At 38.6% G+C, this 25934-nt stretch overlaps 1 protein-coding gene across 2 annotated transcripts; it reads right to left on the bottom strand.

The window, feature by feature from the left end:
- Positions 1–75: 75 nt before the first annotated feature.
- On the bottom strand, positions 76–20331 carry LOC140821444 (calmodulin-binding protein 60 A-like). Of its 2 annotated transcripts, none has more exons than XM_073181943.1 (5): positions 19968–20331; positions 19207–19250; positions 19029–19047; positions 790–1257; positions 76–216 (listed from the first exon to the last, which is right to left on the bottom strand). In XM_073181943.1, exons 1-4 carry the CDS (start codon positions 20049–20051, stop codon positions 919–921), a joined length of 486 nt encoding a protein of 161 aa, XP_073038044.1. In that variant the 5' UTR covers positions 20052–20331; the 3' UTR covers positions 76–216; positions 790–918. The 2 variants fall into 2 exon arrangements, with proteins under 2 accessions (XP_073038044.1, XP_073038045.1); XM_073181944.1 differs by having other exon boundaries at positions 790–1263; positions 19035–19047.
- Positions 20332–25934: the final 5603 nt, after the last annotated feature.

Below are 25934 nucleotides of genomic sequence, written 5' to 3'. Positions count from 1 at the left end.
ATAAAAATTCATTTTTAGTTTAAATAATAGAAATTATGCATGGCTTATACGTAATCTGATTTTTTCGGATTCTACAAATAGAGAGTAAAAACCGAAAATCTTGTACTGTAATAATCTTTTCCTTGTACAAATCCTTACAGGGGCCACCGTCTCTGCCAATGTTTTCCAATCTCCAAATATCATCTAAAAGAGATGGTGGGTAGTGCTTTCCATACACTGCAAACAGGATACAGGAGTAACACAAATGTTCCATCAGCTATCTTCTTAAATGTGGCCTGCTTGCACTTTAGTACAGTTGGGGACCATAACAGAATACTAGTAACATGAACCATATAATCATTGCAAAAAGGAAGGCCATGAAAAGACGGTGCCAAAAAAATGGTAAGCTGAACTAAAAACATATTTGTCTTCATTCATTTAACTTACCCGTAACACATGGTTTTCAGTATAATGTTAAAATTGAGGACATATAATATGGATGGAGGTGCCTAAAGGGCAGCTGGAAACAAAACTTTTTAAAAAAATGTCTGTTACTTGCAATATTCACTAAATTACATCCAAGGAATTTTGGGAAAAACAGGGAAATTCTACTATTTAGATTCTGCTTCCATTTGCCATCTACATTTTGATTTTGCGCCACATAATTCCTACTAGTTTCATATGGTTCTAATGTGAATAACATGTGAACCACTCTAAACACCCAGATTGAGTCTACAACTCACGATTATGCAAAATGAAATTCTTAGAATGAACAGACAATAGCAAGAAAATAAAATGAGAGAGACTTACATTTCCCTCGGCGGTCTTCAACCATAAATGACTCTGTCCATGCTTCCTTCACCTTACTCCCATTAGAATTATCTACAAATCTTGCCCCAAGTCGGCACAAACAGCGCTTCTTCCAACTAGATCCATGTCCTAACTTGATATCAGATAAGATGCCCACCCCTTCCTTGAGGCGCACATACATACCCTTAGCAACACGAGGTTTCTCCTTTTCACTTTTCCTAATGATCTTATTATTGAAGTCTTCGGTGCTCCAATTGTGTTCATTGTCATCATCTGCCTGAAGAAGTAATATCTCAACCTTTTGCGAGGCTTCGGGACCGGAATTAATAATTTTCCCGTCGTACTATCGACGACATCCAACCTCATGGCAGTGCCTCCTTTTCCTTCAATCTCCTTGCCCGTCAGAACAGGACCAGAAACTCCATCTAAAAACTTCAGCTGTAAAGTTCTGCTTTCTGTGGGCATAGTTGCTTCTGTTAGAGTAGATGCCCTGCAAGCCAACGGTTGGCTAGAGAATTTATTGACTCAAGTAAAATGGGAAGACTACACGGATTATAGATTCCAATGTGACGTAGATGATTCGAAATCGACCTCTGATTTTGTATTCATGCTATATGGTGCGGCTGTCTCTTGGAAAGGTTCCAAGCAAGACACCGTTGCGGATTCCACCACTGAAGCTAAATGCCATGTTCCATCTGAGGCAACCAAAGAGGTAGTTTGGATGAGGAATTTTGTCCAAGAGTTGGACATTATTCTTAATGGAGTTGATCCAGTCCCGTTGTACTGGAACAACACTGGTGTCGTTGCGCAAGCAAAGGAACCAAGGTATCATCAGCGATCCAAACATGTACTTAGGAAGTTCCACATCATACGGGAGATTGTGGGAAGAGGAGACATATCAGTAGAAAGACTCCACATCATACGGGAGATTGTGGGAAGAGGAGATTGTGGGTACAGTTGCAACACATGTAGGAGCCAGTGCATTGTAGTCGGGGATTCACCGCTCACCTACGGGTGTGGATATCCCATGTGATCTAATGAAATAATAGTGCATGGAATCTCTGGCCAGAGTACGAGATGTACGTTGGAGAAGGAGTTCTCCGAAATAGTACACGCGATGCCACTATTATAGTTATCACATAGTTATCGAATTAATATGCAACCCTCGATGAACCAATGGTTGCAGATTCGATCGGGATATATGAGATGAAGAGACCGTACTGTACGTTAATCATAATCGACTGGTTCTTGCAGGCACTATCAGTGATACCTAGGGGATCATGGGGCGATGCTACTAGACGCTCTTACCATGATCCGACGGGTGCAATCAGAAATGAGTTCTGACATTCTTGATCAAGGTGTTGATGAAAGAATGGGGCTAACTAGGGTAAGCCCGAATAAAGGATTATGTCCTGAATCACAAAGAGTTGTGAACCCACGGCTAGCTGTATCCCTGAACCATTGAGGGTCACACAAGTACTGGATCGTTTGTTCCCGTTGAGAGAATAAATTCAAGGAGTTGAATTTATATAATGATATAGTAAATTCAAGGAGTTGAATTTATGATTATAAAATTTGAGAGAATAAATTCAAGGAGTTGAATTTATATTATGATATAGTAAATTCAAGGAGTTGAATTTATGATTATAAAATTTGGGAGAATAAATTCAATGAGTTGAATTTATGAAATCTGATAATTTAATTTATTAAACTCAAAAGTTGGGTTTATTAAATATTAAATTTTGGAGGTGATAAAATTCAAAGAGTTGAATTTATAATTTAAATAATAAATTCAAATGTTGAATTTATAATCGATTTAATTTGTTAAGCTCAAAAGTTGAGTTTATTAAATATTAAATTAAATAAGTGGGAAGTATGTTTAATGAGCTTGTAGGAGTACAAGTCCAACATACTAAATAATTAGAGTTTTAATGGACTTTGATTAATTAATTAAACTAGTTGGACTAACCCAATTAATTAATCAAGCCCATTAATGTTAATTATGTTAATTAGGTCATGGAATTTTTATTTTAAAATATTTGACCTGCGATGTGAGTACCATGTTTCATTGGTAGGGGACATTGTGATGTCCGAGCATGCAGATAGGTGCTCCTTGTAGAGTGCACTGAACAACCCTCTACAAAGGATTTTCCAAGTGGTTCTCACTTATCGAGTGGAAAAGTCCTAGTTTATGGTTGTACACCATTAGTCCTTATGATTCGGGATAACATTGAGACTCTATGTGCTAGCGTTTCATTTTGACTTGTTTACCGACTCTTGTGGGGTCATCAGGTGGCAAGGTTGGGTGTTACGGCGAAACATATAGGAGTCGATGCATTGTAGCCGGGGATTCACCGCTTACCTACGGGTATGGATATCCTATGTGTTTTTCATGTATGTGTGGGTTGAAATCTCTGATCAGAGTATGGTGGTAATTATGAAAGGGGTTTCATAGATTACACCATCGATGCAACCACAACATGACACATAGTATCGATTCATTGACAACTCTCGATAAACCAATAGTTGTCGAATCGGTCGGGATATATGAGTTGAAGGGACCGTACTGTACGCTAATCATAATTGAATGGTTCTTGCAGGCACTATCATGTGATACCTAGGGAATCACGTAAGCGATGCTGCTAGGCGTTTAACGTGATTGGTTGGGTACTATCAGACTTGAGTTCTGACGTTCTTACTATCAAGGAGTTGATAAGTAAGAATGGAGCAATTGAGGTATGCTCGAATAAGGACATGTTTAGTCCGAATCACATAGAGATGTGAACCCACGGCTAGTTGTATTAATGAACCATTGAGGGCCACACAAGTACTAGCTTTGTAAATCCCGATGAGAAGTAAAATAGTTCAATGTATTGAACGGCTTATAAATGTGTTTATAAGCGTAAAGAAAAATAGAAGTATGACTTCTATGAGAGAAATATAAATTTTAATTTAAGGAAGTGTTCCTAGATTAAAATTTGGTCAAGTGAATAATGTATTTGAAAATTGTGATTTTCATAAACATTATTATGGACTAAATTAAATTAATTCAAGTGTTGAATTAATTAAACACTAGTGGGCCTAGTAGAGTCCAAATAATTAAATTAATTCAAGTGTTGAATTAATTAAATAACATTGGGCCTTGTAGAGCCCAATTGGAAATAATTATTTAACTAGTGGGCTTGAGTAAAATCAAGTAAAGTCTATTGGGCTCAAAAGTGTTTGAGACAATTAAAATTCCATGGGCCTTGCAAAAGGTTGCAAGCCCACTAGGGTTTGCATGCTTGGGAGGTGAAGGGGTTTGCATTACTTTTGAATAAAATATTGCATGGCATGCAACTTTTGTATCTAACTTTTTGCAACCCCAAGACTCAACTCTCCCTCCTCATTCCACTCACTTGGCCGAAAATTCTAGGGGATTTTTCTCCCAAAAATTCTTCTGTCTTGTGTTCTTCAATTGTTGGAGAATACTCACTTCTCTTTGATAAATCCGCAAATATTTCTAGTGCAATATTTGAGGGGGTTTACCTTGTTAGTGGTGGGCTTTATTTTGGAGTTGGAGGAGGAGCTTGTAGACTTGTCAACCTTCAAGAGCTAAAGTGTTTACACTTTAGTTGGAGCCAAACATCAACCTCAAGGGGTTGATAGATAAACCTTCTTCAAACACCCTATATATGATTTATTGTGTTTGAAATGTAAATATTGCACAAAATGGAGGTGGCCGAAATTTTTGAGCTAGAAAATTAATTTTTTGACTTCCGTTGCGCTTCCGGCCACCGTAACCGGTCCGCTTTCAAGTGATATCAGAGCTAAGGTTACGGTTTTTGTGTAATATTTGCATAATATTATGTTGAGATCGATTTCTAACCTCTTGAGAAATTTTTGGTGCAAGGAATCATGAAGGCCGAATTTTTTGAATCAAAAACAAAAAAAAAAAAACACATTTTTCGGGCAGCATGTTGCTGCCCGAGGGGCTGCCCGAAAATTGCAGTTTTTAAATAAAAAAAAAATTTTTGTTGCCGGAATCCGGCGACGGAGCTCCGGCGACGGTGATGACGACTAGGGTTTCCAAAAGTGTTTTGGACAATCTTATTGTCATGGGCCTTGAGTTGTTGGGCCATTAGATGGTCAACATATTTTCTGAAATTTAAATGGGCCAAAGTATTTTTGGTGAAAAGTGAGTTTTGGGCCCTTAAGTTTAAATTTACAATTGTTGCATATATTTTCTCATAAAATAAATAATTGAAGTTGGACTTTAATTATTTATAGTAAATTGTGATTTACGAGAAATTCGATTATAAATAAATTAATTTGAAAGTAGACAAAGGTGTTTGTATATTTTGTTAATTTAATTTATAATTGTGGCGGTTAGTGATTGGATCAAGATATATAATATTGGATCAATTAATTATAGTGATAATTAATTGATGGTGTATGATATGTGATATTGTGCATGAAGGATGATCAAAAGCCCAAGCCCAATTTGCTAGGTGTATGCTAGGATATTTGTGTTGTATGATTGTAATAATTATCAATTTAAAGTGGGCTTGGTTTATGGCCCGTTCCCACCCCCATGAGATGTATCCCTATTTGCCATGGATATTTAATTGTAAATATTAGAATAGTGGAAGATCAAGATTGGAAGATGGTGGCCTTGGTGATTATGAAGATCGAAGACATGTAATATTGGATGCTAATGTAATAATATAGTTGCATTTGCATCCCGTGCATTTACCTTAGGATTGGACCTAGACCCGTGTTTAGCTCACACGGGCCATTAGTTTTGGGGCGATTGATCATCCTTGTATTGTTTTCTATTTATAATATATGCATGATATGTTATAAATAATGAGTATGTGCGTTATTATTATTATTATAATAACAAAGTTGCATGAATCCGGCAAACATACGATCAAACATGGCGAGCTTTTAAAATAAAATTAATGATGAGACCTTTCAAAATTAAAAACCCTCATTTTGAATTAAATTCAAAATTAATATCAAGTCCGAAAAGGGGAATTATAAATTTGTTTATAATTTCATTGTCTTCCATCGACAATGGGTGCATGTTGAACGCTACCCGTACTCGGGGCTCGGCTCATATTATTGGGGGAGCCTTGGGTACCGGAAAGCTGTGACATCCATTGACATAGTGATGTGAACTACGTGGAACTCCCATGATTTCGGCTCATATTATTGAGGGAACTCATGGCGACCGTCCATTAAGGTTCAATATCGATGGGTTAGGCTTGACACGTAAAGATGAACGACGTCATATTATTGGGTCCTAACCAAACGTGAGACAAAATTTTACGTAGAGGGTTGCATGGCGATGCAATTGGAAACTACCTTTTAGGAATTGTGATTGGCCGATATTATTCGGGATCACAATTCGCTAATTGGACCTTACGTACCTTCTGAGGAAAGTGTTTCCCGTTTTCACTAGAGGGTAGTGAAAATGTCAAAACAGTGGGAGCGATAATTTATAAAGTAAAAGTCCAAACTTTATATCTTATTAAATATTTTAAAATAGTCATTAACATTTATCTGTTTTACTTTTCAGTACAAATCTTTGACAATGTCATCAATTCGCAACCCGTTTTCCGTTATTCTCGAAAAACACGTTCTAACCGGACCTAACTATATCACTTGGCTAAGAAATCTAAAGATTGTCTTGAACTCGGAGAAAATTGCATACACACTGACTGAGTCGCCCCCTGCTGAGGCTCCGACTAGCTGTACTCCTGAGGAATTGCAGACCTACAAGGATTTGTGCGACCATGACTTGAAGGCGAGGTGTTATATGCAGGCTTCGATGAACGATGAGCTGCAGAGGCGATTCGAGGATGCTAAGAATGCTTCTGACATTCATATGCACCTCAAGGAGCTCTTTGGTGAGCAGACTCGGCCTCTAAGGCATGCCACAGTCAAGGATCTCATCACTTTACGCATGCGAGATGGGGCTTCGGTCCATGAGCATGGCCTAAAGTTGATTGGGCTCGTGGATAAGCTCGTTGGCATGGATTTGATCTTGCCTTCGGATTTGACCACCGACGTGCTGCTGTTGTCACTGCCGAGCTCGTTCGATCCTTTTGTGGTGAATTTCAGTATGAACAAGCTTGAGCCAAGCCTTGAAGAGTTGGTGAACATGCTTGTGACCTTTGAGTCCACAATCAAAAAGGAGAAGCCGGTTCTTTATGTGGGCTCTTCATCTGGCACGAAGACCGGTCCACCTGGGAAGGGAAAGAAGCGTTCTTTCCAGCGCCCCAAGAAGAGCGTGCCCTTGAAGAGGCAGACTCCGAGTCCCGTAGTGGCAGCCGCGCCAGCCAAGGCTGAGAAGACAGTTGACATCTGTCATCACTGCAAGAAGCCTGGACATTGGAGGCGTAACTGCAGGGAATATCTTGCGCAGAAGGGTTCTGGCAAAGGTATGTTCTTTATTGAAGTAAATATCTCGATTAACTCTACTTCTTGGGTATTGGATACCGGCTGTGGCTCACATCTCTGTAATGATTTGCAGGTGATGGGAAGAAGTAGAAGGCTCCGAGAGGGTGAGACCTTCTTGAGAATGAGCAATGGAGCAAGAGTTGCTGCCAAGGCCATAGGAGATGTTTGTTTAATTTTGAACAATGATTTTAAGTTTGTATTAAGAGATGTTTTGTTCGTACCAGACTTGATCAAAAACATTATTTCCATTTCTATGCTTGATATTGATGGATTTTCTTGTTTATTTAGCAAAGGTGTTTGCAATATTTACAAGAATGAATGTTTAGTTGGTATCGGAGAACTTGAAAACAATCTCTACACCTTAAAATTGAAAGATATTCCACTTAACAATGTCCAAGCAATAACAACAACAAATAAGCGCAAACAAGATACTCTAAATTCGGCACAATTATGGCATGCTCGATTAGGACATATTTCCCTAAGAAGGATGAACAAGTTAGTGGGAGTTGGCATGTTTGATATGTCCGATATTAATGCTCTCACGACCTCACGACTTGTGAATCTTGTCTAAAAGGAAAGATGACCAAAATTCCCTTTAAGGGCCATGTGAAGCGAGCCAAATGGTTATTGGATTTGATCCATACCGATGTGTGCGGTCCGCTTAGCATCACTACTAAGCATGGACATGCCTACTTCATCACCTTTACCGATGACTTTTCGAGGTATGGGTATGTGTATTTGATGAAATACAAGTCTGAAGCCTTTGAAAGGTTCAAAAAATTCAGAAGTGAAGTAGAGAAGCAATTGGGACGAAGCATCAAGGCACTTCAATCGAATCGAGGTGGTGAGTACTTGAGTGCCGAGTTCCAAGAGTATCTTAGAGAGAATGGGATTCTCTCGCAGTGGACTCCGCCCGCTACACCGCAGTTGAATGGTGTTTCGGAGCGTCGTAACCGGACTTTGATGGACATGGTTCGGTCTATGATGGGGTTCACGGAGTTGCGCCATCCTTTTGGGGATATGCGCTTGAGACAGCGGCACTGTTGTTGAACAATGTCCATACAAAGGCAGTTGACAATACTCCATATGAGATATGGATGGGTAAACCTCCCAAGTATTCTTATCTTAGAATATGGGGGTGTCCTGCTTATGTGAAGCAGGCAGTGGGAGATAAATTGGATAGTCGATCCATTTTATGCTACTTTGTGGGATATCCAAGGAATTCCGTTGGATATTATTTCTATCATCCCCAAGAAACAAAGGTGTTTGTTTCTAGGAATGAAACCTTTTTGGAAAAGGAATTTTTATTGGATAGAAAAGGCGAGATGATAGAACTCGAAGAGGTTCGAGAGACACCCAAAGTTGTAGAACCCACACCCAATGAGCTAAGTGAGGAGATACAAGCTCCTAGAAGAACCGAGAGAGTCTCGAGACCACCTATGAGGTATGGTCTGCTTCTTGAAGAGGGCCATGATGAGCCTAACCTTGGATGTGATCCAAGGAACTTCAAGGAAGCGTTATCTGATGCCGATTCATCCAAATGGCTTGAAGCAATGGAATCTGAGATGAATTCCATGCATTCGAACCAAGTGTGGAATCTCGTGGATCCACCTGAGGGAATTGTTCCCATAAGGTGTAAATGGATTTACAAGAGGAAACTTGGGGCGGATGGGAAGGTATTGACCTTCAAGGCGCGATTGGTAGCAAAAAGGTATACTCAAAGGCAAGGTGTTGACTATGAGGAAGCCTTTTCTCCAGTTGCGATGTTCAAGTCCATTAGGATTTTGCTAGCCATAGCTGCATGGTATGACTATGAGATATGGCAGATGGATGTCAAGACTGCCTTCCTTAATGGGGATATTAAGGAAGAGATTTACATGTCTCAACCTGAAGAGTTTACATCTATCGGAAGTGAGCATATGGTATGCAAACTTCAAAGATCTATTTATGGTCTTAAGCAGGCATCTAGGAGTTGGAACCTCAGATTCGATAGTACAATCAAAGAGTTTGGTTTTACTAAGAAATCCTGAGGAACCCTGTGTGTATAAGAAGGTCAGTGGGAGTGCTGTAATATTCCTTGTTCTTTATGTTGATGACATTCTACTCATTGGGAATGATGTAGGAATGTTGCAATCAACTAAGTTATGGTTAGCAAGTAAGTTCTCGATGCAGGACTTGGGAGAAGCATCTTTTGTATTTGGAATACAGATCTATAGAGATAGATCAAAAAGATTGCTTGGTCTCACCCAGTCCACATACATTGATACCATCGTGAAGCGGTTCTCAATGGATGACTCCAAGAGAGGACATCTACCAATGTGTCATGGCGTGTCCCTATCCAAGTCTATGTCTCCCAAGACTGATGCAGAGATAGCGACGATGACACGAATTCCGTATGCTTCGGCTATTGGTAGTATCATGTATGGGATGATATCTACACATCCTGACGTGGCATTTGCACTAAGTGTAGTGAGTAGATATCAATCCAACCCTGGTCTTCCACACTGGAAAGCTGTGAAAGACATCCTTAAGTATTTGAGAAGGACCAATAAGTTGTTCTTGGTCTATGGGGGTGGAGAACTGAAATTGGAAGGCTATACCGACTCTAGCTTCCAAAGCGATGTTGATGACTCGAAGTCAACCTCCGGATTCATATTCATGCTCAATGGTGGTGCTGTCTCTTGGAAGAGTTCCAAGCAAGACAGTACTGCGGATTCCACCACTGAGGCAGAATACATTGCTGCATCGGCTGCAGCAAAGGAGGCTGTTTGGATTAGGAATTTCGTCCAAGAGTTGGGCGTCATTCCTAATGGAGTTGCTCCTATCCCGGTGATGTGTGACAACACGGGAGCCATAGCTCAGGCGAAGGAGCCAAGGTCTCATCAGAAGTCCAAACACGTATTGAGAAAGTACCACATCCTCAGAGAGATCGTGGAACGAGGAGAAGTGTCGATCGACAAAGTCGGCTCCGCAGAAAATGTTGCTGATCCACTAAATAAGCCTTTACCAGGACCATCATTCGAGAAGCATCGCGAATCAATGGGTCTAAAGTATATGGGTAGTTGGCTCTAGTGCAAGTGGGAGATTGTTAGAGTAGGTGCACGTCGAGCCAAGTGTTGGCCGACTGTTCATGATGAAACTCTTTGTATAAACGATCTTTATTTTAATAATATATGAATTTTTTATATTGGCGCATCTTTATCTGTATACCCATGCTAGTTGCATAGATAAAGTCCTTGAATATACAAATAGTAGAAAGAATATGAGATGCTCATATGATGAGTATCATGAAACTCATATTTGTAATACTGTATATTCTAAACGGTTCCTAGTCGATTCAGCCGCCACTAAGAAGGATATAGGCCGCTCGAGTTAGAGACTAGTATCTGCGTTGTGAGTACCATGTTTCATTGGTAGGGGACATTGTGATGTCCGAGCATGCAGATAGGTGCTCCTTGTAGAGTGCACTGAACAACCCTCTATAAAGGACTTTCCAAGTGGTTCTCACTTATCGAGTGGAAAAGTCCTAGTTTATGGTTGTACACCATTAGTCCTTATGAACCGGGACAACATTGAGACTCTATGTGCTAGCGTTTCACTTTGACTTGTTTACCGACTCTTGTGGGGTCATCAGGTGGCAAGGTTGGGTGTTACGGCGAAACATATAAGAGTCGATGCATTGTAGCCGGGGATTCACCGCTTACCTACGGGTATGGATATCCTATGTGTTTTTCATGTATGTGTGGGTTGAAATCTCTGATCAGAGTATGGTGGTAATTATGAAAGGGGTTTCATAGATTACACCATCGATGCAACCACAACATGACACATAGTATCGATTCATTGACAACTCTCGATAAACCAATAGTTGTCGAATCGGTCGGGATATATGATTTGAAGGGACCGTACTGTACGCTAACCATAATTGAATGGTTCTTGCAGGCACTATCATGTGATACCTAGGGAATCACGTAAGCGATGCTGCTAGGCGTTTAACGTGATTGGTTGGGTACTATCAGACTTGAGTTCTGACGTTCTTACTATCAAGGAGTTGATAAGTAAGAATGGAGCAATTGGGGTATGCTCGAATAAGGACATGTTTAGTCCGAATCACATAGAGATGTGAACCCACGGCTAGTTGTATCAATGAACCATTGAGGGCCACACAAGTACTAGCTTTGTAAATCCCGATGAGAAGTAAAATAGTTCAATGTGTTGAACGGCTTATAAATGTGTTTATAAGCGTAAAGAAAAATAGAAGTATGACTTCTATGAGAGAAATATAAATTTTAATTTAAGGAAGTGTTCCTAGATTAAAATTTGGTCAAGTGAATAATGTATTTGAAAATTGTGATTTTCATAAACATTATTATGGACTAAATTAAATTAATTCAAGTGTTGAATTAATTAAACACTAGTGGGCCTAGTAGAGTCCAAATAATTAAATTAATTCAAGTGTTGAATTAATTAAATAACATTGGGCCTTGTAGAGCGCAATTGGAAATAATTATTTAACTAGTGGGCTTGAGTAAAATCAAGTAAAGTCTAATTGGGCTCAAAAGTGTTTGAGACAATTAAAAGTCCATGGGCCTTGCAAAAGGTTGCAAGCCCACTAGGGTTTGCATGCTTGGGAGGTGAAGGGGTTTGCATTACTTTTGAATAAAATATTGCATGGCATGCAACTTTTTTATCTAACTTTTTGCAACCCCAAGACTCAACTCTCCCTCCTCATTCCACTCACTTGGCCGAAAATTCTAGGGGATTTTTCTCCCAAAAATTCTTCTGTCTTGTGTTCTTCAATTGTTGGAGAATACTCACTTCTCTTTGATAAATCCTCAAATATTTCTAGTGCAATATTTGAGGGGGTTTACCTTGTTAGTGGTGGGCTTTATTTTGGAGTTGGAGGAGGAGCTTGTAGACTTTTCAACCTTCAAGAGCTAAAGTGTTTACACTTTAGTTGGAGCCAAACATCAACCTCAAGGGGTTGATAGGTAAACCTTCTTCAAACACCCTATGTATGATTTATTGTGTTTGAAATGTAAATATTGCACAAAATGGAGGTGGCCGAAATTTTTGAGCTAGAAAATTAATTTTTTGACTTCCGTTGCGCTTCCGGCCACCGTAACCGGTCCGCTTTCACCGTTCCCACCCCCATGAGATGTATCCCTTATGTGCCATGGCTATTTAAATGTAATTATTAGAAATAGTGGGAGATCAAGACTGGAAGATGGTGGGCCCGATGAACGAGATGAAGAAATGTAAAATATTGGAAGCTCTTGTAATAGTTGCATTTGCATCCCTGCATTCACCTAGGTTTTAGACCTGGATCCATGTTTGGCTCACATGGATCTAATAGTGTTGGCGATCGATCATCTTTATTTATTGTTGAATGTCATATTATGATATATGTGATATATAGTAGTATGCATGTATGTATATTATTATATAATATAGTTGCATGAATCCAGCAAACATACAAACTCGTGGCACGCGATTTTTAAATTAAAATGATGAGATAATTTTAAAATTAAAATCCCTCATTTTGAATAAGATTCAAAATTTATATCAAACCGAAAAAGTAAAAATTAAAGGAGTTTAATTTTTCCTTGCCTTCCATCAACCGTGGTTGCATGTTGATCGCTACCCGCGGACACTGTCTGGCTCATATTATTGGGGAGGCCTGTACGCCGAAAAGCTGTGACTTCCACCGGACATATGATGTGAATTGAGCGGAACTCCCATGACTTCGGCTCATATTATTGGAGGAACTCATGGCGACCGTCTACTACAATTCAATATTGATGGGTTGGTTTGACACGCGAAAATAAACGACGTCATATTATTGGGTCCTTATTAAACGTGGGGCAAAACACGCGGAGGTTGCATAGGGATTCAATTGGACTCTACCTTTTAGAAATTATAATTGGCTGATATTATTCGGGATTATAATTGGCTAATTGGACTCTACGTGCCTACTAAGGAAATACGATTTCCCTTTTTCATCAGAGGGTGGTGGAAATGTCAAAATAGTAGGAGGGTAATTTATAAAATGAAATCCATATTTTATATCTTAAAATTATTTTAAAATAATCAGCAACCATTATTCTGTTTCCGTATCAGTATATTTTCGATTTCGTCACGTAATAAGTTTTTTTATTAACAAGCTAACCGAATCTAATTTTCAAGACTGGTTGGGAAAATTGTTCTGAATTCAGAGAAAATGGCATACACACTAATGTCAGTCCTGTTGAACTGACAAAACATGCAAGATGGTAGGACCATAGTATGCAAGCTAAAGTGTAACATGCTCGCTTTTACGTCAAATGAACTGTAGGGACAGTTTGAGGAAAATTTGAATGCTGCTGACATTCGAATGCTCGTGCAAGAGTTGCATGGTGCATGAAACTATGCACACCACTTTCAATGAGCTCATGACCACACGCACGCAAGACAGGGCTTTGGCCCATGAGCATGGTGTACGTATGACTGGGCTTGCTAAGAATGTGGTGTGTCTGGAATATGTGATTCCTAATGAGTTCCTAGATAACATCAATTTGTTATATTTCTCTTCCTCATTTGACGGGGTTATGGTGAATTGAATAAGATAGATGATAGCCTTGAAGAGCTAGTCAATACGCTTATAATTTATGAGATCACCATAAAACATGGAATTGTTGTTTTTCTTATGGCCCTCTCGTCAGACGAAAATGGTCCACAAGGTAAGGGAAAGAAATGTTCTGCCCCTCACAAGAAAAACAATCCCAATAAGAAGCAAACTCTGAAAGACACTTAAAAGGCCTACAAAGCCCGATAAGTTAGAACATATTTATTTCACTGCAAGAAGTCTGGACATAAGAAATTATATGCGCCAGAATTGTTCTGGAAATGATAAGTGAATGTCCGAGTAAACATGATTTCAACAACAAACAAAAGAAAGTTAGATGATCCAAATCCCACACAAATATGGCATGCTAGACTAGGTCATATTTCCCAAAGAAGGATGCACAAGCTAGTGGGAGAAGGCATGTTGACTTGTCAGACATAAATTCTCTACATGCTTGTAAGTCCTGTCTAAAAGGAAAATTGACCAAGACTCCATTCAATGGAAACGTGGAACGTGCACATGATCTACTGGATTTGATCCACACAGACGTTTGTGGCCCGCTAAGTGTTAGCTTATGGGCAATCCTACTTCATTACCTTTACTGATGACCATTCGAGGTATGGGTGTGTTTATTTGATAAAACACAAATCTGAAGCATTTGAAAGGTTCAAAGAATTCAGATATGAAGTAGAAAACCAGCTAGAAAGAAGTATTAAAGCATTTCGATCTGATCGAAGTGGAGAATACTTGAGTGCTGAATTTTTGGGTTATCTAAAAGAGAATGTGATTCTCTTACAGTGGACTCCACCAGCAACACTACAATTGAATGGTGTTTCTGAACATTGTAAGTGAACCTTGTTGGACGTGGTTCGATCAATGACGGGATTCACTAAATTGCCTACATCGTTTTGGGGCTTTGCGCTTGAAACTGCGGCAATGTTGTTGAATAATGTTTATACTAAGGCAGTGTATAAAAACCCATATGAGATATGGATAGGAAAAATTCCCAAATATTCTTACGAGAGAATATGGAGATGTCTTGCTTACGTGAAGCAGACAGTGGGAGACAAATTGGATAGTAGATCCACTTTGTGCTATTTTGTAGGATATCCAAAGAATTCTGTTGGGTATTATTTCTATCGTCCCAATGAAGCAAAAGTGTTTGTTTCAAGAAATGCCATCTTTTTGGAAAAGGAATTTCTATTAGATAGAAAAAGGGAAGTTGATAGAACTTGAAGAAATTCAAGATACTCCCTCAACTATAGTAGTTGAACCTAATCTCCAACAACCAGTAGTTGAAGTACAAGCTCTTAGAAGGTCTGATAGGGTTATTAGACCACCTGCTAGATATACGCTTCTTCATGAACAAGACCATGATGAGTCTTTTGTTGGATATGATCCAATGAACTTTAAGGAAGCAATATCTGATACTGATTCAACCAAATGGCTTGAAGCCATGCAGTCAGAAATGGACTCTATATATTCAAACCGAGTCTGGACATTGGTGGATCAACCTGAGGGAATCGTTCCTATAAGGTGCAAATGGATCTACAAAAGAAAACTTGGGGCGAATGGGAAGGTAGTGACCTTCAAAGCAAGGCTGGTTGCAAAATATTATACTCAAAGACAAGGAGTTGACTATGAGGAAACATTTTCACCAGTTGCTATGTTTAAATCCATTATAATACTACTAACCATAGCATCATGATATGACTATGAGATATGACAAATGGATGTAAAGACTGCATTTCTCAATGGAGACATCAAAAAGGAAATTTATATGTCTCCACCTGAGGGATACACATCAATAGGAAGTGTGCATAAGGTATGCAAATTTCAGAGATCAATATATGGTCTCAAGCAGGAGTCAAGAAGTTGGAACCTCAGATTTGATAGCACTATCAAAGAGTTTGGTTTTGCTAAGAATCCTGAGGAACCATGTGTGTACAAGAAAATTAGTGGGAGTGCAGTGACATTTCTAGTACTTTACGTGGATGATATCATGCTCATTGGGAATGATGTAGGATTACTGCAATCAACTAAAGTATGGTTAGCCAGTAAATTCTCCATGAAAGACATGGGTGAAGCATCCTACGTATTGGGAATACAAATCTATAGAGATAGATCAAAGAGGATGCTCGGACTCACCCAAGCCACCTATATCGATACCATTATAAAACGTTTCTCTATGGAAGAGTCCAAGAGAGGATACTTACCAACGTGTCATGGTATTACTCTATCTAAAGCTTTGTGTCCCAAAACTGATGAAGAGATAGAGATGATGACATGTATTCCATATGCGTCAGCCATTGATAGTATCATGTATGGTGTGATATAGACACGTCCTGATGTTGCTTACGCTTTGAGTGTTACAAGCAGATATCAGGAAAACCCTGGTCCAATGTATTGGAAGGCCGTGAAAGATATTCTTAAGTATTTGAGAAGGACTAAGAACTTGTTCATGGTCTATGGGGGTGGAGAATTGAAATGGGAAAACTACACGGATTATAGATTCCAATGTGACGTAGATGATTCGAAATCGACCTCTGATTTTGTATTCATGCTATATGGTGCGGCTGTCTCTTGGAAAGATTCCAAGCAAGACACCGTTGCGGATTCCACCACTGAAACTGAATGCAATGTTGCATCTGATGCAACCAAAGAGGTAGTTTGGATGAGGAATTTTGTCCAAGAGTTGGACATTATTCCTAATGGAGTTGATCCAGTCCCGTTGTACTGGAACAACACTGGTGTCGTTGCGCAAGCAAAGGAACCAAGGTCTCATCAGTGATCCAAACATGTATTTAGGAAGTTCCACATCATACGGGAGATTGTGGGAAGAGGAGACATATCAGTAGAAAGACTCCCCTCTGCAGATAATGTTACTGATCCACTTACATAGCCCTTGCCAGGACCATTGTTTGAGTAGCATCGCGAAGCAATGAGATTAAAGTTTATGTGTAGCTGGCTCTAGGGCAAGTGGGAGATTGTTAGAGTAAATGCCCTGCAAGCCAACGGTTGGCTAGGGAATTTATTGACTCAAGTGAAATAAACAATCTTTATTTTAATATAATTTAACTTTTTATGGTCTTGTTATACTTTATCTGTATACCCATGCAATCAGCATAGATAAAGTCCTTGATTATGCTTTAATACAAATGAATCGTAATTCGATGTTGAAACTCATTTGTAAACACTGCATATTATAATTTCGTTCCTAGTCGATTCAGCCGCCTAAAACAGGGATAAAGGCCGCTTGAGATCGAGACTAGCATCTGTGATGTTGTGTACTGCGTTTCTTGGTAAGGGCATAGAGATGTCCAAACATGCAGATGGGTAGTCATATGATGATTATACTGAACAACCCTCCCTCGAACTTTCCAAGTGGTTATCATTCATCGAGAGGATAAGTCCGTGGTTATGATTGTACACCATTAATACTTACGACCCGAGACAACACTGAGGCTCTATATGTTAGGGCTGTGCTTTGACTCGTTTACCGGCTCCAGGAGAGTCATCAGGTGGCGAGGTTGGGTACAGTTGCGACACATATAGGAGCCAGTGCATTGTAGTCGGGGATTCACCGCTCACCTACGGGTGTGGATATCCTATGTGATCTAATGAAATAATAGTGCATGGAATCTCTGGCCAGAGTACGAGATGTACGTTGGAGAAGGAGTTCTCCAAAATAGTACACGCGATGCCACTATTATAGTTATCACATAGTTATCGAATTAATATGCAACCCTCGATGAACCAATGGTTGCAGATTCGATCGGGATATATGAGATGAAGGGACCGTACTGTACGTTAATCATAATCGACTGGTTCTTGCAGGCACTATCAGTGATGCCTAGGGGATCATGGGGCGATGCTACTAGACGCTCTTACATGATCCGATGGGTGCAATCAGAAATGAGTTCTGACATTCTTGATCAAGGTGTTGATGAAAGAATGGGGCTAACTAGGGTAAGCCCGAATAAAGGATTATGTCCTGAATCACAAAGAGTTGTGAATCCACTGCTAGCTGTATCCCTGAACCATTGAGGGTCACACAAGTACTGGATCGTTTGTTCCCGTTGAGAGAATAAATTCAAGGAGTTGAATTTATATAATGATATAGTAAATTCAAGGAGTTGAATTTATGATTATAAAATTTGAGAGAATAAATTCAAGGAGTTGAATTTATATTATGATATAGTAAATTCAAGGAGTTGAATTTATGATTATAAAATTTGGGAGAATAAATTCAATGAGTTGAATTTATGAAATCTGATAATTTAATTTATTAAACTCAAAAGTTGGGTTTATTAAATATTAAATTTTGGAGGTGATAAAATTCAAAGAGTTGAATTTATAATTTAAATAATAAATTCAAATGTTGAATTTATAATCGATTTAATTTGTTAAGCTCAAAAGTTGAGTTTATTAAATATTAAATTAAATAAGTGAGAAGTATGTTTAATGAGCTTGTAGGAGTACAAGTCCAACATACTAAATAATTAAAGTTTTAATGGACTTTGATTAATTAATTAAACTAGTTGGACTAGCCCAATTAATTAATCAAGCCCATTAATGTTAATTAGGTCATGGAATTTTTATTTTAAAATATTTGACCTAAAATCATAACTTCCACTAATTTTGATATTGTGTGATTTTCGAAAGTTAAAATACCACAATTCCTCCAAAATCTTGAGTTTACTTAATTAATTAAATTAATTAAGTAAAGGATAATAAAAGAATAATTAAGGATATTATTCTGATTTGTACAAGATTCATACGAAACCCTTCAAGGAATTTTGCTAAAAAGGTTTTCGGCACTTCCAATGTTTTGTGCTCTCAAAAAAAAAAAGATTTTGAATCAAAGTGTGTTCAATCTCCAACGTTAAAAGTTCTTCCAAATATTCTAGTGCTATTTGGAAGAGGAACAAATCTTCTGGTCGTGGACTTAATAGAAGGAGATCGAAGAAAGTTCGTAGGGATTTTCAACAAGAGCTATCTCCGCTAACCCCGGAATAGTTGGAGCCACGTGATTAATTCACCAAAGGTATAACGATTCTAACATCCTATGAATATATGTTTGATTCATGAAAACCATACGAGTGTCCAAAAGTTATTTTGTTTTTCAAAATAAAATAAAAATTTTAAACTTCCGCTGCGTTTGGGCATGTAGAAACCGAGATCCAACAGCTTCATGTGTACGGTTCCTGACGGATGCATAATGAGATTAGAATGGTTACAATCACCTCTGCATGCGCACGTCTTTCTATGTTACTGGTCTCACTTAGTATATGTATTCCAGTTACACAATTTTCAGTTGGAAAAAGAAAATAAAGTGAATTCACTCATCATATAACTATACTCACCCAAAGCCATGAGTCATAAGTTCAGATTGAATTTCTTCTTTGACCTGGAAAAGAATAATGGGATGAGTACCAGTAAATCCAAGGGCCGAAGAATTTTGAACTTATGGGTAGAATCATGATATCTCATTTAACTATCTGCTAACTCATGCCCTATTATGCAAAGTGATAAATTTTCAATAATTCTACAGAGATTTTTTAAATAAATTGCAGCATAAACATCAAAGGACAATTTTCTGAAAGGAAAGGAAGGTGATTGTAAAAAGTCTTGAAATTATATACATCTAATCTAATAAAAAATAAGATTTCATTTGGATGGAGAAGTACATGACTTCAAATCATTAATAAAAATCCATATAACTTGTGTTGAGGCTATATTTTAATAAGGCTCAAAGTTTGTCAAGCCCAAGCCCTAGAAGTAAGAGGTGAAAGATTGGATAAGAACCCATCGGTAATTTAAATTGATTTGAATTAGTCAAATGGCGTACAAATGAGGGTAAATCAAGGGCTGCATCATGGGAAGATCGTGGATCATGGTAATAATTTTTTAAACAAAAGAATTTATCAACAGAAGATGAAGGACACGACACACATATCGCACCAATTCTTGCAACTCTCTCAAAAATCTTAGTCATAGTTCAAGCAATTTTCACGTTTTTTTATTCTAGATTCCAATAGTTCAAATCATTCTTATTAAAATTTCGCTCGAATAGTCGCACAAGGCTCATTGCACTCGCTAAATACTTTGGCTGATGGATTTCCACCTTAATTGCAATTTGCTCCCTTAACCCGCTGATGAATATTTCCACTTCTTGTTCGCTGGTGAGAGCACAGGCATGAGTAGCCATTGTTCGAATCGGCTCTGATATTTTCTTATGGTTCCTGTTTGGCGTAACTTAGATAATTCTCCAAATTTATTGTTGCGGATCGTCGGCCAAATCGGATATTACATTGTGTCTAGAATTCTTCTCACTGTAAGTTCGGCTTACCTCTCTCTAATTTTAATAACCACACTTGCGCTTCTTCTTCTATGTGAAAGGATGCTAACTCCACCTTTTCCTCTTCCAGTGTATGTTGATGTCGAAAAAACTGTTCGCACCTATGAATCCATCCCAACGGGCCTCCACGGCCATTAGGCATGCCTAACGGACTGGTTCGGGCCGGTACCGATCCGATAAGCCCGGAACCGGATCCGGTATATGAGAACCGGACCCGAAACCACGTACAACCAATTAATTTATGGTTTGAACCGGTTCAACATTTTTCTGAACCGGTTCCGGATCCGGTTCTGAACCGTTTCCGGGCCGAACTCAGAACCGACCCGGAACCGGACCCATACCCGATAACTGAATTTTTTAAAAATAAAATAAAAAAAGGCCTTTCGGCCAACGGTTGCAAATGCAACCGTTGGCCCAAAGGCTGTCAAATGCAGCATTTACAGCAGCCGTTGGCACATTTCAGTAACCGTTCAATGGCTAATGAAATGTGCCATTTTTTTTTCATTTTGGCCCCCAAAATCTGCAATTTTTTTTTTTTTTTTTTTTACCCTCAAAATCATCTATAAATACAAGTCATTTTTTTATATTTCACATATCAATTTTCTCTCAAATTCTCATTTCTCTACAATCGATATATTTCTTTTCTATCATTTCTCCAAATATATTCAATAACTGTGTTATAATTTTATCTATAATCCGTATTATTTTTATTGTTATTTATTTATTATTTCGTAATTTACTCAAATAAATAATTCGAATTTCAATGGCATCATCTTCAAACCGTCGTGGTGGTGGTGGCGAATACGCTCCCGACTTTGGTGAACATTTTGGCTACATCCACGACTTTGATGAAGTCGAACCTGGCCACGAGGATGAAGAAGCCATTGAACTCCCCAACAAAGATGTAGGGACGCCATCGTCTACTCGAGCAAGCAACACAATGTCAACGAGCACGAAGACAGCCCGTGCAAAGCGAAGCAAAATTTGGGATCACTTTGATATTGAACAACAAGGTACGAATAACTCTTTTGTCGTTTGTAAAATTTGCAAAACGAGGTATTCTTACAAAACGGGTGGTGGTTCCGGTGGTACCGGTACTTTGAAAAAATATTTAGTTAAGGTACATAAACTTGACCCTGATACGCTACAACCATTCGGTAGGGAACCAATACAACAACAAATTAATCCTTTTAGTGGTAAAGCTTTTACAATTACAAAAGAAATTTCTCGGAAAGACATCGTAAAGTTTGTTACCAAATGTTGTCAACCTTTTATAATAGCTGAACAAGAAGGTTTTGTTGAATTTACTAGTACTATTTGACCTGGTTTTCACAATATTTCTAGGCACACACTTAAGAAATATTGTTTTGATATTTACAAAGAATATAAAGAAACACTAAAATCGCAACTTTCAAATATTTTTTGTAGAGTTAGTTTAACAAATGATATTTAGACTAATTTAAAATATGAATCATATCTTGTTGTTACATGTCATTGGATTGACGAAACTTGGACTATGCAAAAAAGAATTTTAGCGCTAGATCATTTAGAATCGTCTCACAATGCATACACTATAGCCAAATATGTTTTAAATGTTGTTAAGATTTATGGCATACAAAATAAAATAATGTCGATAACATTAGATAATGCGAGTGCCAATACTCTCGCAATTCAATATCTTAAAGATTCACTAAAACCAATTTTAGAAGGTAATTTGCTTCATGTTAGATGTGCGTGTCATATTATCAACTTATGTGTTAAATGTGCCTGTGATGAACAAATGTCCACTGTAATAGAAAAATTCAAATTATGTGGGAAATTATTTCGTGAAAGAAGATATGGACGTGACTGGAAAACACTAGTCGAATCAATCGGAATTAAATTTAAAAAATTTCCTCGTCCTATTGAAACTAGATGGAATTCCCTATATCACTTGCTTCATACTTTATTACGTTTTCAAGATTTAGTTACTCCATATTATAATAATATTACAACACAATCTTTAATGCTAAGTGACGACGATTGGAATATTTTGCGTAAATGTGATTCTTTGTTAGAAATTTTTAAAGAAGCAACCGAAAAATTTTCTGGCATTAACTACCCTACTTCAACCATGTTTCTACTTTTTCTTTTCAATATGTTTTATAAATTTATTGACTATCGCGATGATTCTGTTATGCGTGATTTTGTTTCAAATATGGAAAACAAATTTTTAAAATATTGGTAAACTATCCCTATTGTGCATGGTTTAGCAACATTACTTGATCCTACTCAAAATCAAGGAGGATTAGACGTGTTTTTTGAATATTATGCTAAATTTCTTGGGAAGAATGTTAACGATCAAAAGAAGTCAATCATGCATTCTCTCCAAGAATTGTTTGATTTGTATGCTAGTGAACAATGTGATGAACCGAGTGCGCAGCCGGAGGAGATGCCGACATATAAGAGCAAAAGCGGAGCACTGAACTTTTTTCAAATTTTGAAACGACAAAAGTTCAAAGGAAAATTGGTGACAACAACCAATTACAATGAGATCCAAATTTATCTAAGTCAATATATTGATACTACGGATAATTTCGATGTTCTTGATTGGTGGAAAGCAAATTCTAAACTTTATCCAGTGTTATCTGCAATTGCAAGAGATGTCCTACCCATTCAAAGTTCAAGTGTTGCTTCCGAATCAGTATTTTCAGTATGTGGAAAGATCATTGGTGACCAAAGAACTAATTTAAAGTCAGAAACACTTTGCATGCTAACGTGCCTACAAGATTGAATTGCAGCAGAAAAAAAGAATAGGACCTCTGGCGCGATCGACGAATTCCAAAGCTCAAATTCCGACGAAGATCCAGAATATTCCAAATATATTTTAATAAATCGTGATGAATTTTAGATGTTCATTTGTAAAAATAAATGTTTATGTTATTCTGTTAAATTTTTTTTATGTAATCACAATTATTTGCAATCAAAATACTAAATAAAAAATTGTCCATTAATATTACTAATTTTAATCATATAGTAAAATATAATAAATTAGAGTTCGGAACCGGTTTAAACCGAACCGGAACCGGTTTATTAGAAGCCGAACCGGTCTTGGTTTGGATTGGTTCTAAGTTTTTCATCTTGGAACTGGAACCGGTTCCTAACCGGTTCGGACCGGTTCCGAACTCACCGGACCGAGAACCGATAGGAACCGGTCCGGTGGAACCGATAAGTATGCCTAACGGCCATTGTAATTAGGAAATTCTAGTTTTGAGTATTTTGGAATATACCTACGACCTTCTCCCTCGTCGATGCGCTTCAAGTACTCGCGTGGTGGCATGCGTGAGTCTTTGTAGCTAATTTCCCCACTGTGCCCACCTGGATTTTCAGAACGTATGTTTGTCAAGCTCAGTGAAAGTTCCTGGAATTGTGCGGCCATCTCTCACTGTCGTCGTTCGGTTGCACGTTTATCCTCCTGATACATGTTCATGAATGCCTCGAATTGCTATTCCAGCTTGCTGATTTCCCAGTTTGATATCGTGTTATGGGTCGTTGGACAATGAAATCTCTTAGTTCAGAATAGGATTCCTGCCGTTTTGATTTACGACCTTGAAGACCTATGATTAGTTGAAGAATTGGAGCTTGTGAAAACAAGAGAACCATCTGATCTTGTGAAATAACTTTTTATTGATATTTTCTCTATACCTAATTCTTTTCACCAAGTTCTTACATATACCAACGTCTCAATCCAAAACAAACTGAAAGAAAATCCTACCAAATCTTAAAAGATGTGCTAAAATTTAAAAGAAAAGGAAATAATTATCCTTATTAACTAAGGAAAAAATCTTCTTTCTCCTCAATCTTTAACCCTAAATTTCCCATAAGTGAAACTTTGATACACCTTGGGCTTGTATGTTTCGTTCTTTACATTGTTGCCCACAACCCCTTCTCGGCCCACGTCGTCTTCGCGGCTCGTGACAACAAGCAATTTCAAGTAATCATCTTTCGCACAAGTCCAAATAATGTTGTAATCAATTCTACGAGAACAGGGAACCAAATAGCATCACGTAAGACTCAAAAAGAAGGGAAAGAGATTATATAGAAATTCACTTTTCTAGCTAAGAAGGTAAGTTTTTTTTGTCATTTTTTCATGCCCAGTCGAGTGATTCCTGTCTCGCTGACAAGGTCGGGCTGCCCCGAGGATCATTCCGTCTAAAAGTGCAGGCGGGTGTTCATTTGCAGTTGCCCAGATCTGTTTTGTGCTCGGCTTGATTCCATCTGCTAAAATTTTTCCTTTTTGAATACATTTACCTTCCTTTGAAATTAGAATCGCTGTTCTCCTTAGAGACCAGTCCCTCTTTCTGAGGCTGAGAAGCCTCAACCATAAACCAGAAGATTATCAAAAACATTCCAAAGAATCTACATCTTTCCTACAAATAGCTGTAGATGATGAAGAATTCATATGGGCAGCAGGTTGAGCTAAAGATTCAACGAAGGCCGGTGCAATCAGTGGTTGGTTGTAGATAGCAGAGGCTTGGGCTATAGGAAAAGCAGAAACAGCACGAGGGAAATCTTGACTGACCGTGGTAGTCACAAAAACAGGGCTCATAGCGAGTAACATTTGCTCATGCCGGGAAGGGCAAACTAAAACCCGATTGGACAACGGTGGAAAATCCAAAAGCAACAGCGAAGGGGTTAGGACCAATAGCAAAATCGGTCGACGTGACTGGCAGCGAGACAGAGGCGACGAATTGGGTGGAAGCGGTGCTCGCGATATCCGATCCAGAGAGGTGCGCCGGAGAAGATTTTTGAACCATATTGTTTCTTCGAGTGGTAACAGCGAAGGGGAAAGGACGACAATGGCGAGCGGGCTCCATTTAATGAAGACAACAGGTGAGAGGGAAGCCTTCCATTTTGAAATCCAATCGGGGAATGGAGTTGGGCTTTAGTAGGGATGCAAACAAACCAAACCGTTCGTGAGTTATTCGGAGCTCGGCTCGATAAAAAGCTTGTTTGAGTTCGTTTGTTAATCATATCAAACCAAGCTCAAGCTCGATTTTGAGCTCGACAACTTAATCAAACCAAGCTCAAGCCTAAGTGATGATGCCCCGGGATATCCCGGGTCATAGATAAGCCCTGGGACTTCCCGGGCCATGGAGTATATCCACGGTTAATGCCCAGGTCAGGAAAATAAAAATTTCTAACTATACCGATAAAGTGATTGGATGGATCAGCACCCGAGTCATGAAATTACCCGAGATAACTAGAGGATGGCTGGAGGAACCCGCGAAAAGGTCGGTCGGTCAGAGGCCAGGCCATGTGAGCATTTGTTGACAATGACAGCTCGGTCAATGTCATCTTTAAGGAAGCTTTGGTCCAAATGGATCTACAGGAGTATCATCTAGATGCGGTTAAGACTGCCTTATTTGGTTTTGCTGGGCACGCTGTATATCCGGAGGGAGAAATCACTCTACCCTTGACCCTGGGTACCGGAGATTGAAGGAAGACTGTGATGACTGCTTTTACAGTAGTGGATGCCCCATCTTCGTACAATATCATATTAGGAAGGCCGTCCATGAATGAGATGAAAGTCGTGGCTTCGACTTATCACCAAAAAATCAAATTCCCAGTACGAGGACAAGTTGGAGAAGTTAAAGGAGATCAGCCATCTTCTCGAAGGTGTTATGGGGAGACAGTCAGGATAGATCAAAAGAAGGCAAAAAGGGAAGGGAAGGAGAAAGAACGTCAGGAGGA

This window comes from Primulina eburnea, unplaced genomic scaffold (genome assembly GCF_022965805.1).
Source record: "Primulina eburnea isolate SZY01 unplaced genomic scaffold, ASM2296580v1 ctg567_ERROPOS1600000+, whole genome shotgun sequence".
NCBI classification, from domain to species: Eukaryota; Viridiplantae; Streptophyta; class Magnoliopsida; order Lamiales; family Gesneriaceae; genus Primulina; species Primulina eburnea.
The sequence above is the reverse complement of the archived record's forward strand: the minus strand, read 5'-3'. Positions and strand labels throughout refer to the sequence as shown.

What these genes read in the sequence shown, in the direction of transcription:
- LOC140821444 (XM_073181943.1), bottom strand. Translation starts at nt 20,051, where the DNA reads ATGGCTACTCATGCCTGTGCTCTCACCAGCGAACAAGAAGTGGAAATA. An exon ending in GGGAGCAAATTGCAATTAAG is followed by an intron (nt 19,251 to 19,967) that starts GTGGAAATCCAT and finishes ATTCTTTTCCAG; the next exon opens with GTCAAAGAAGAAATTCAATC.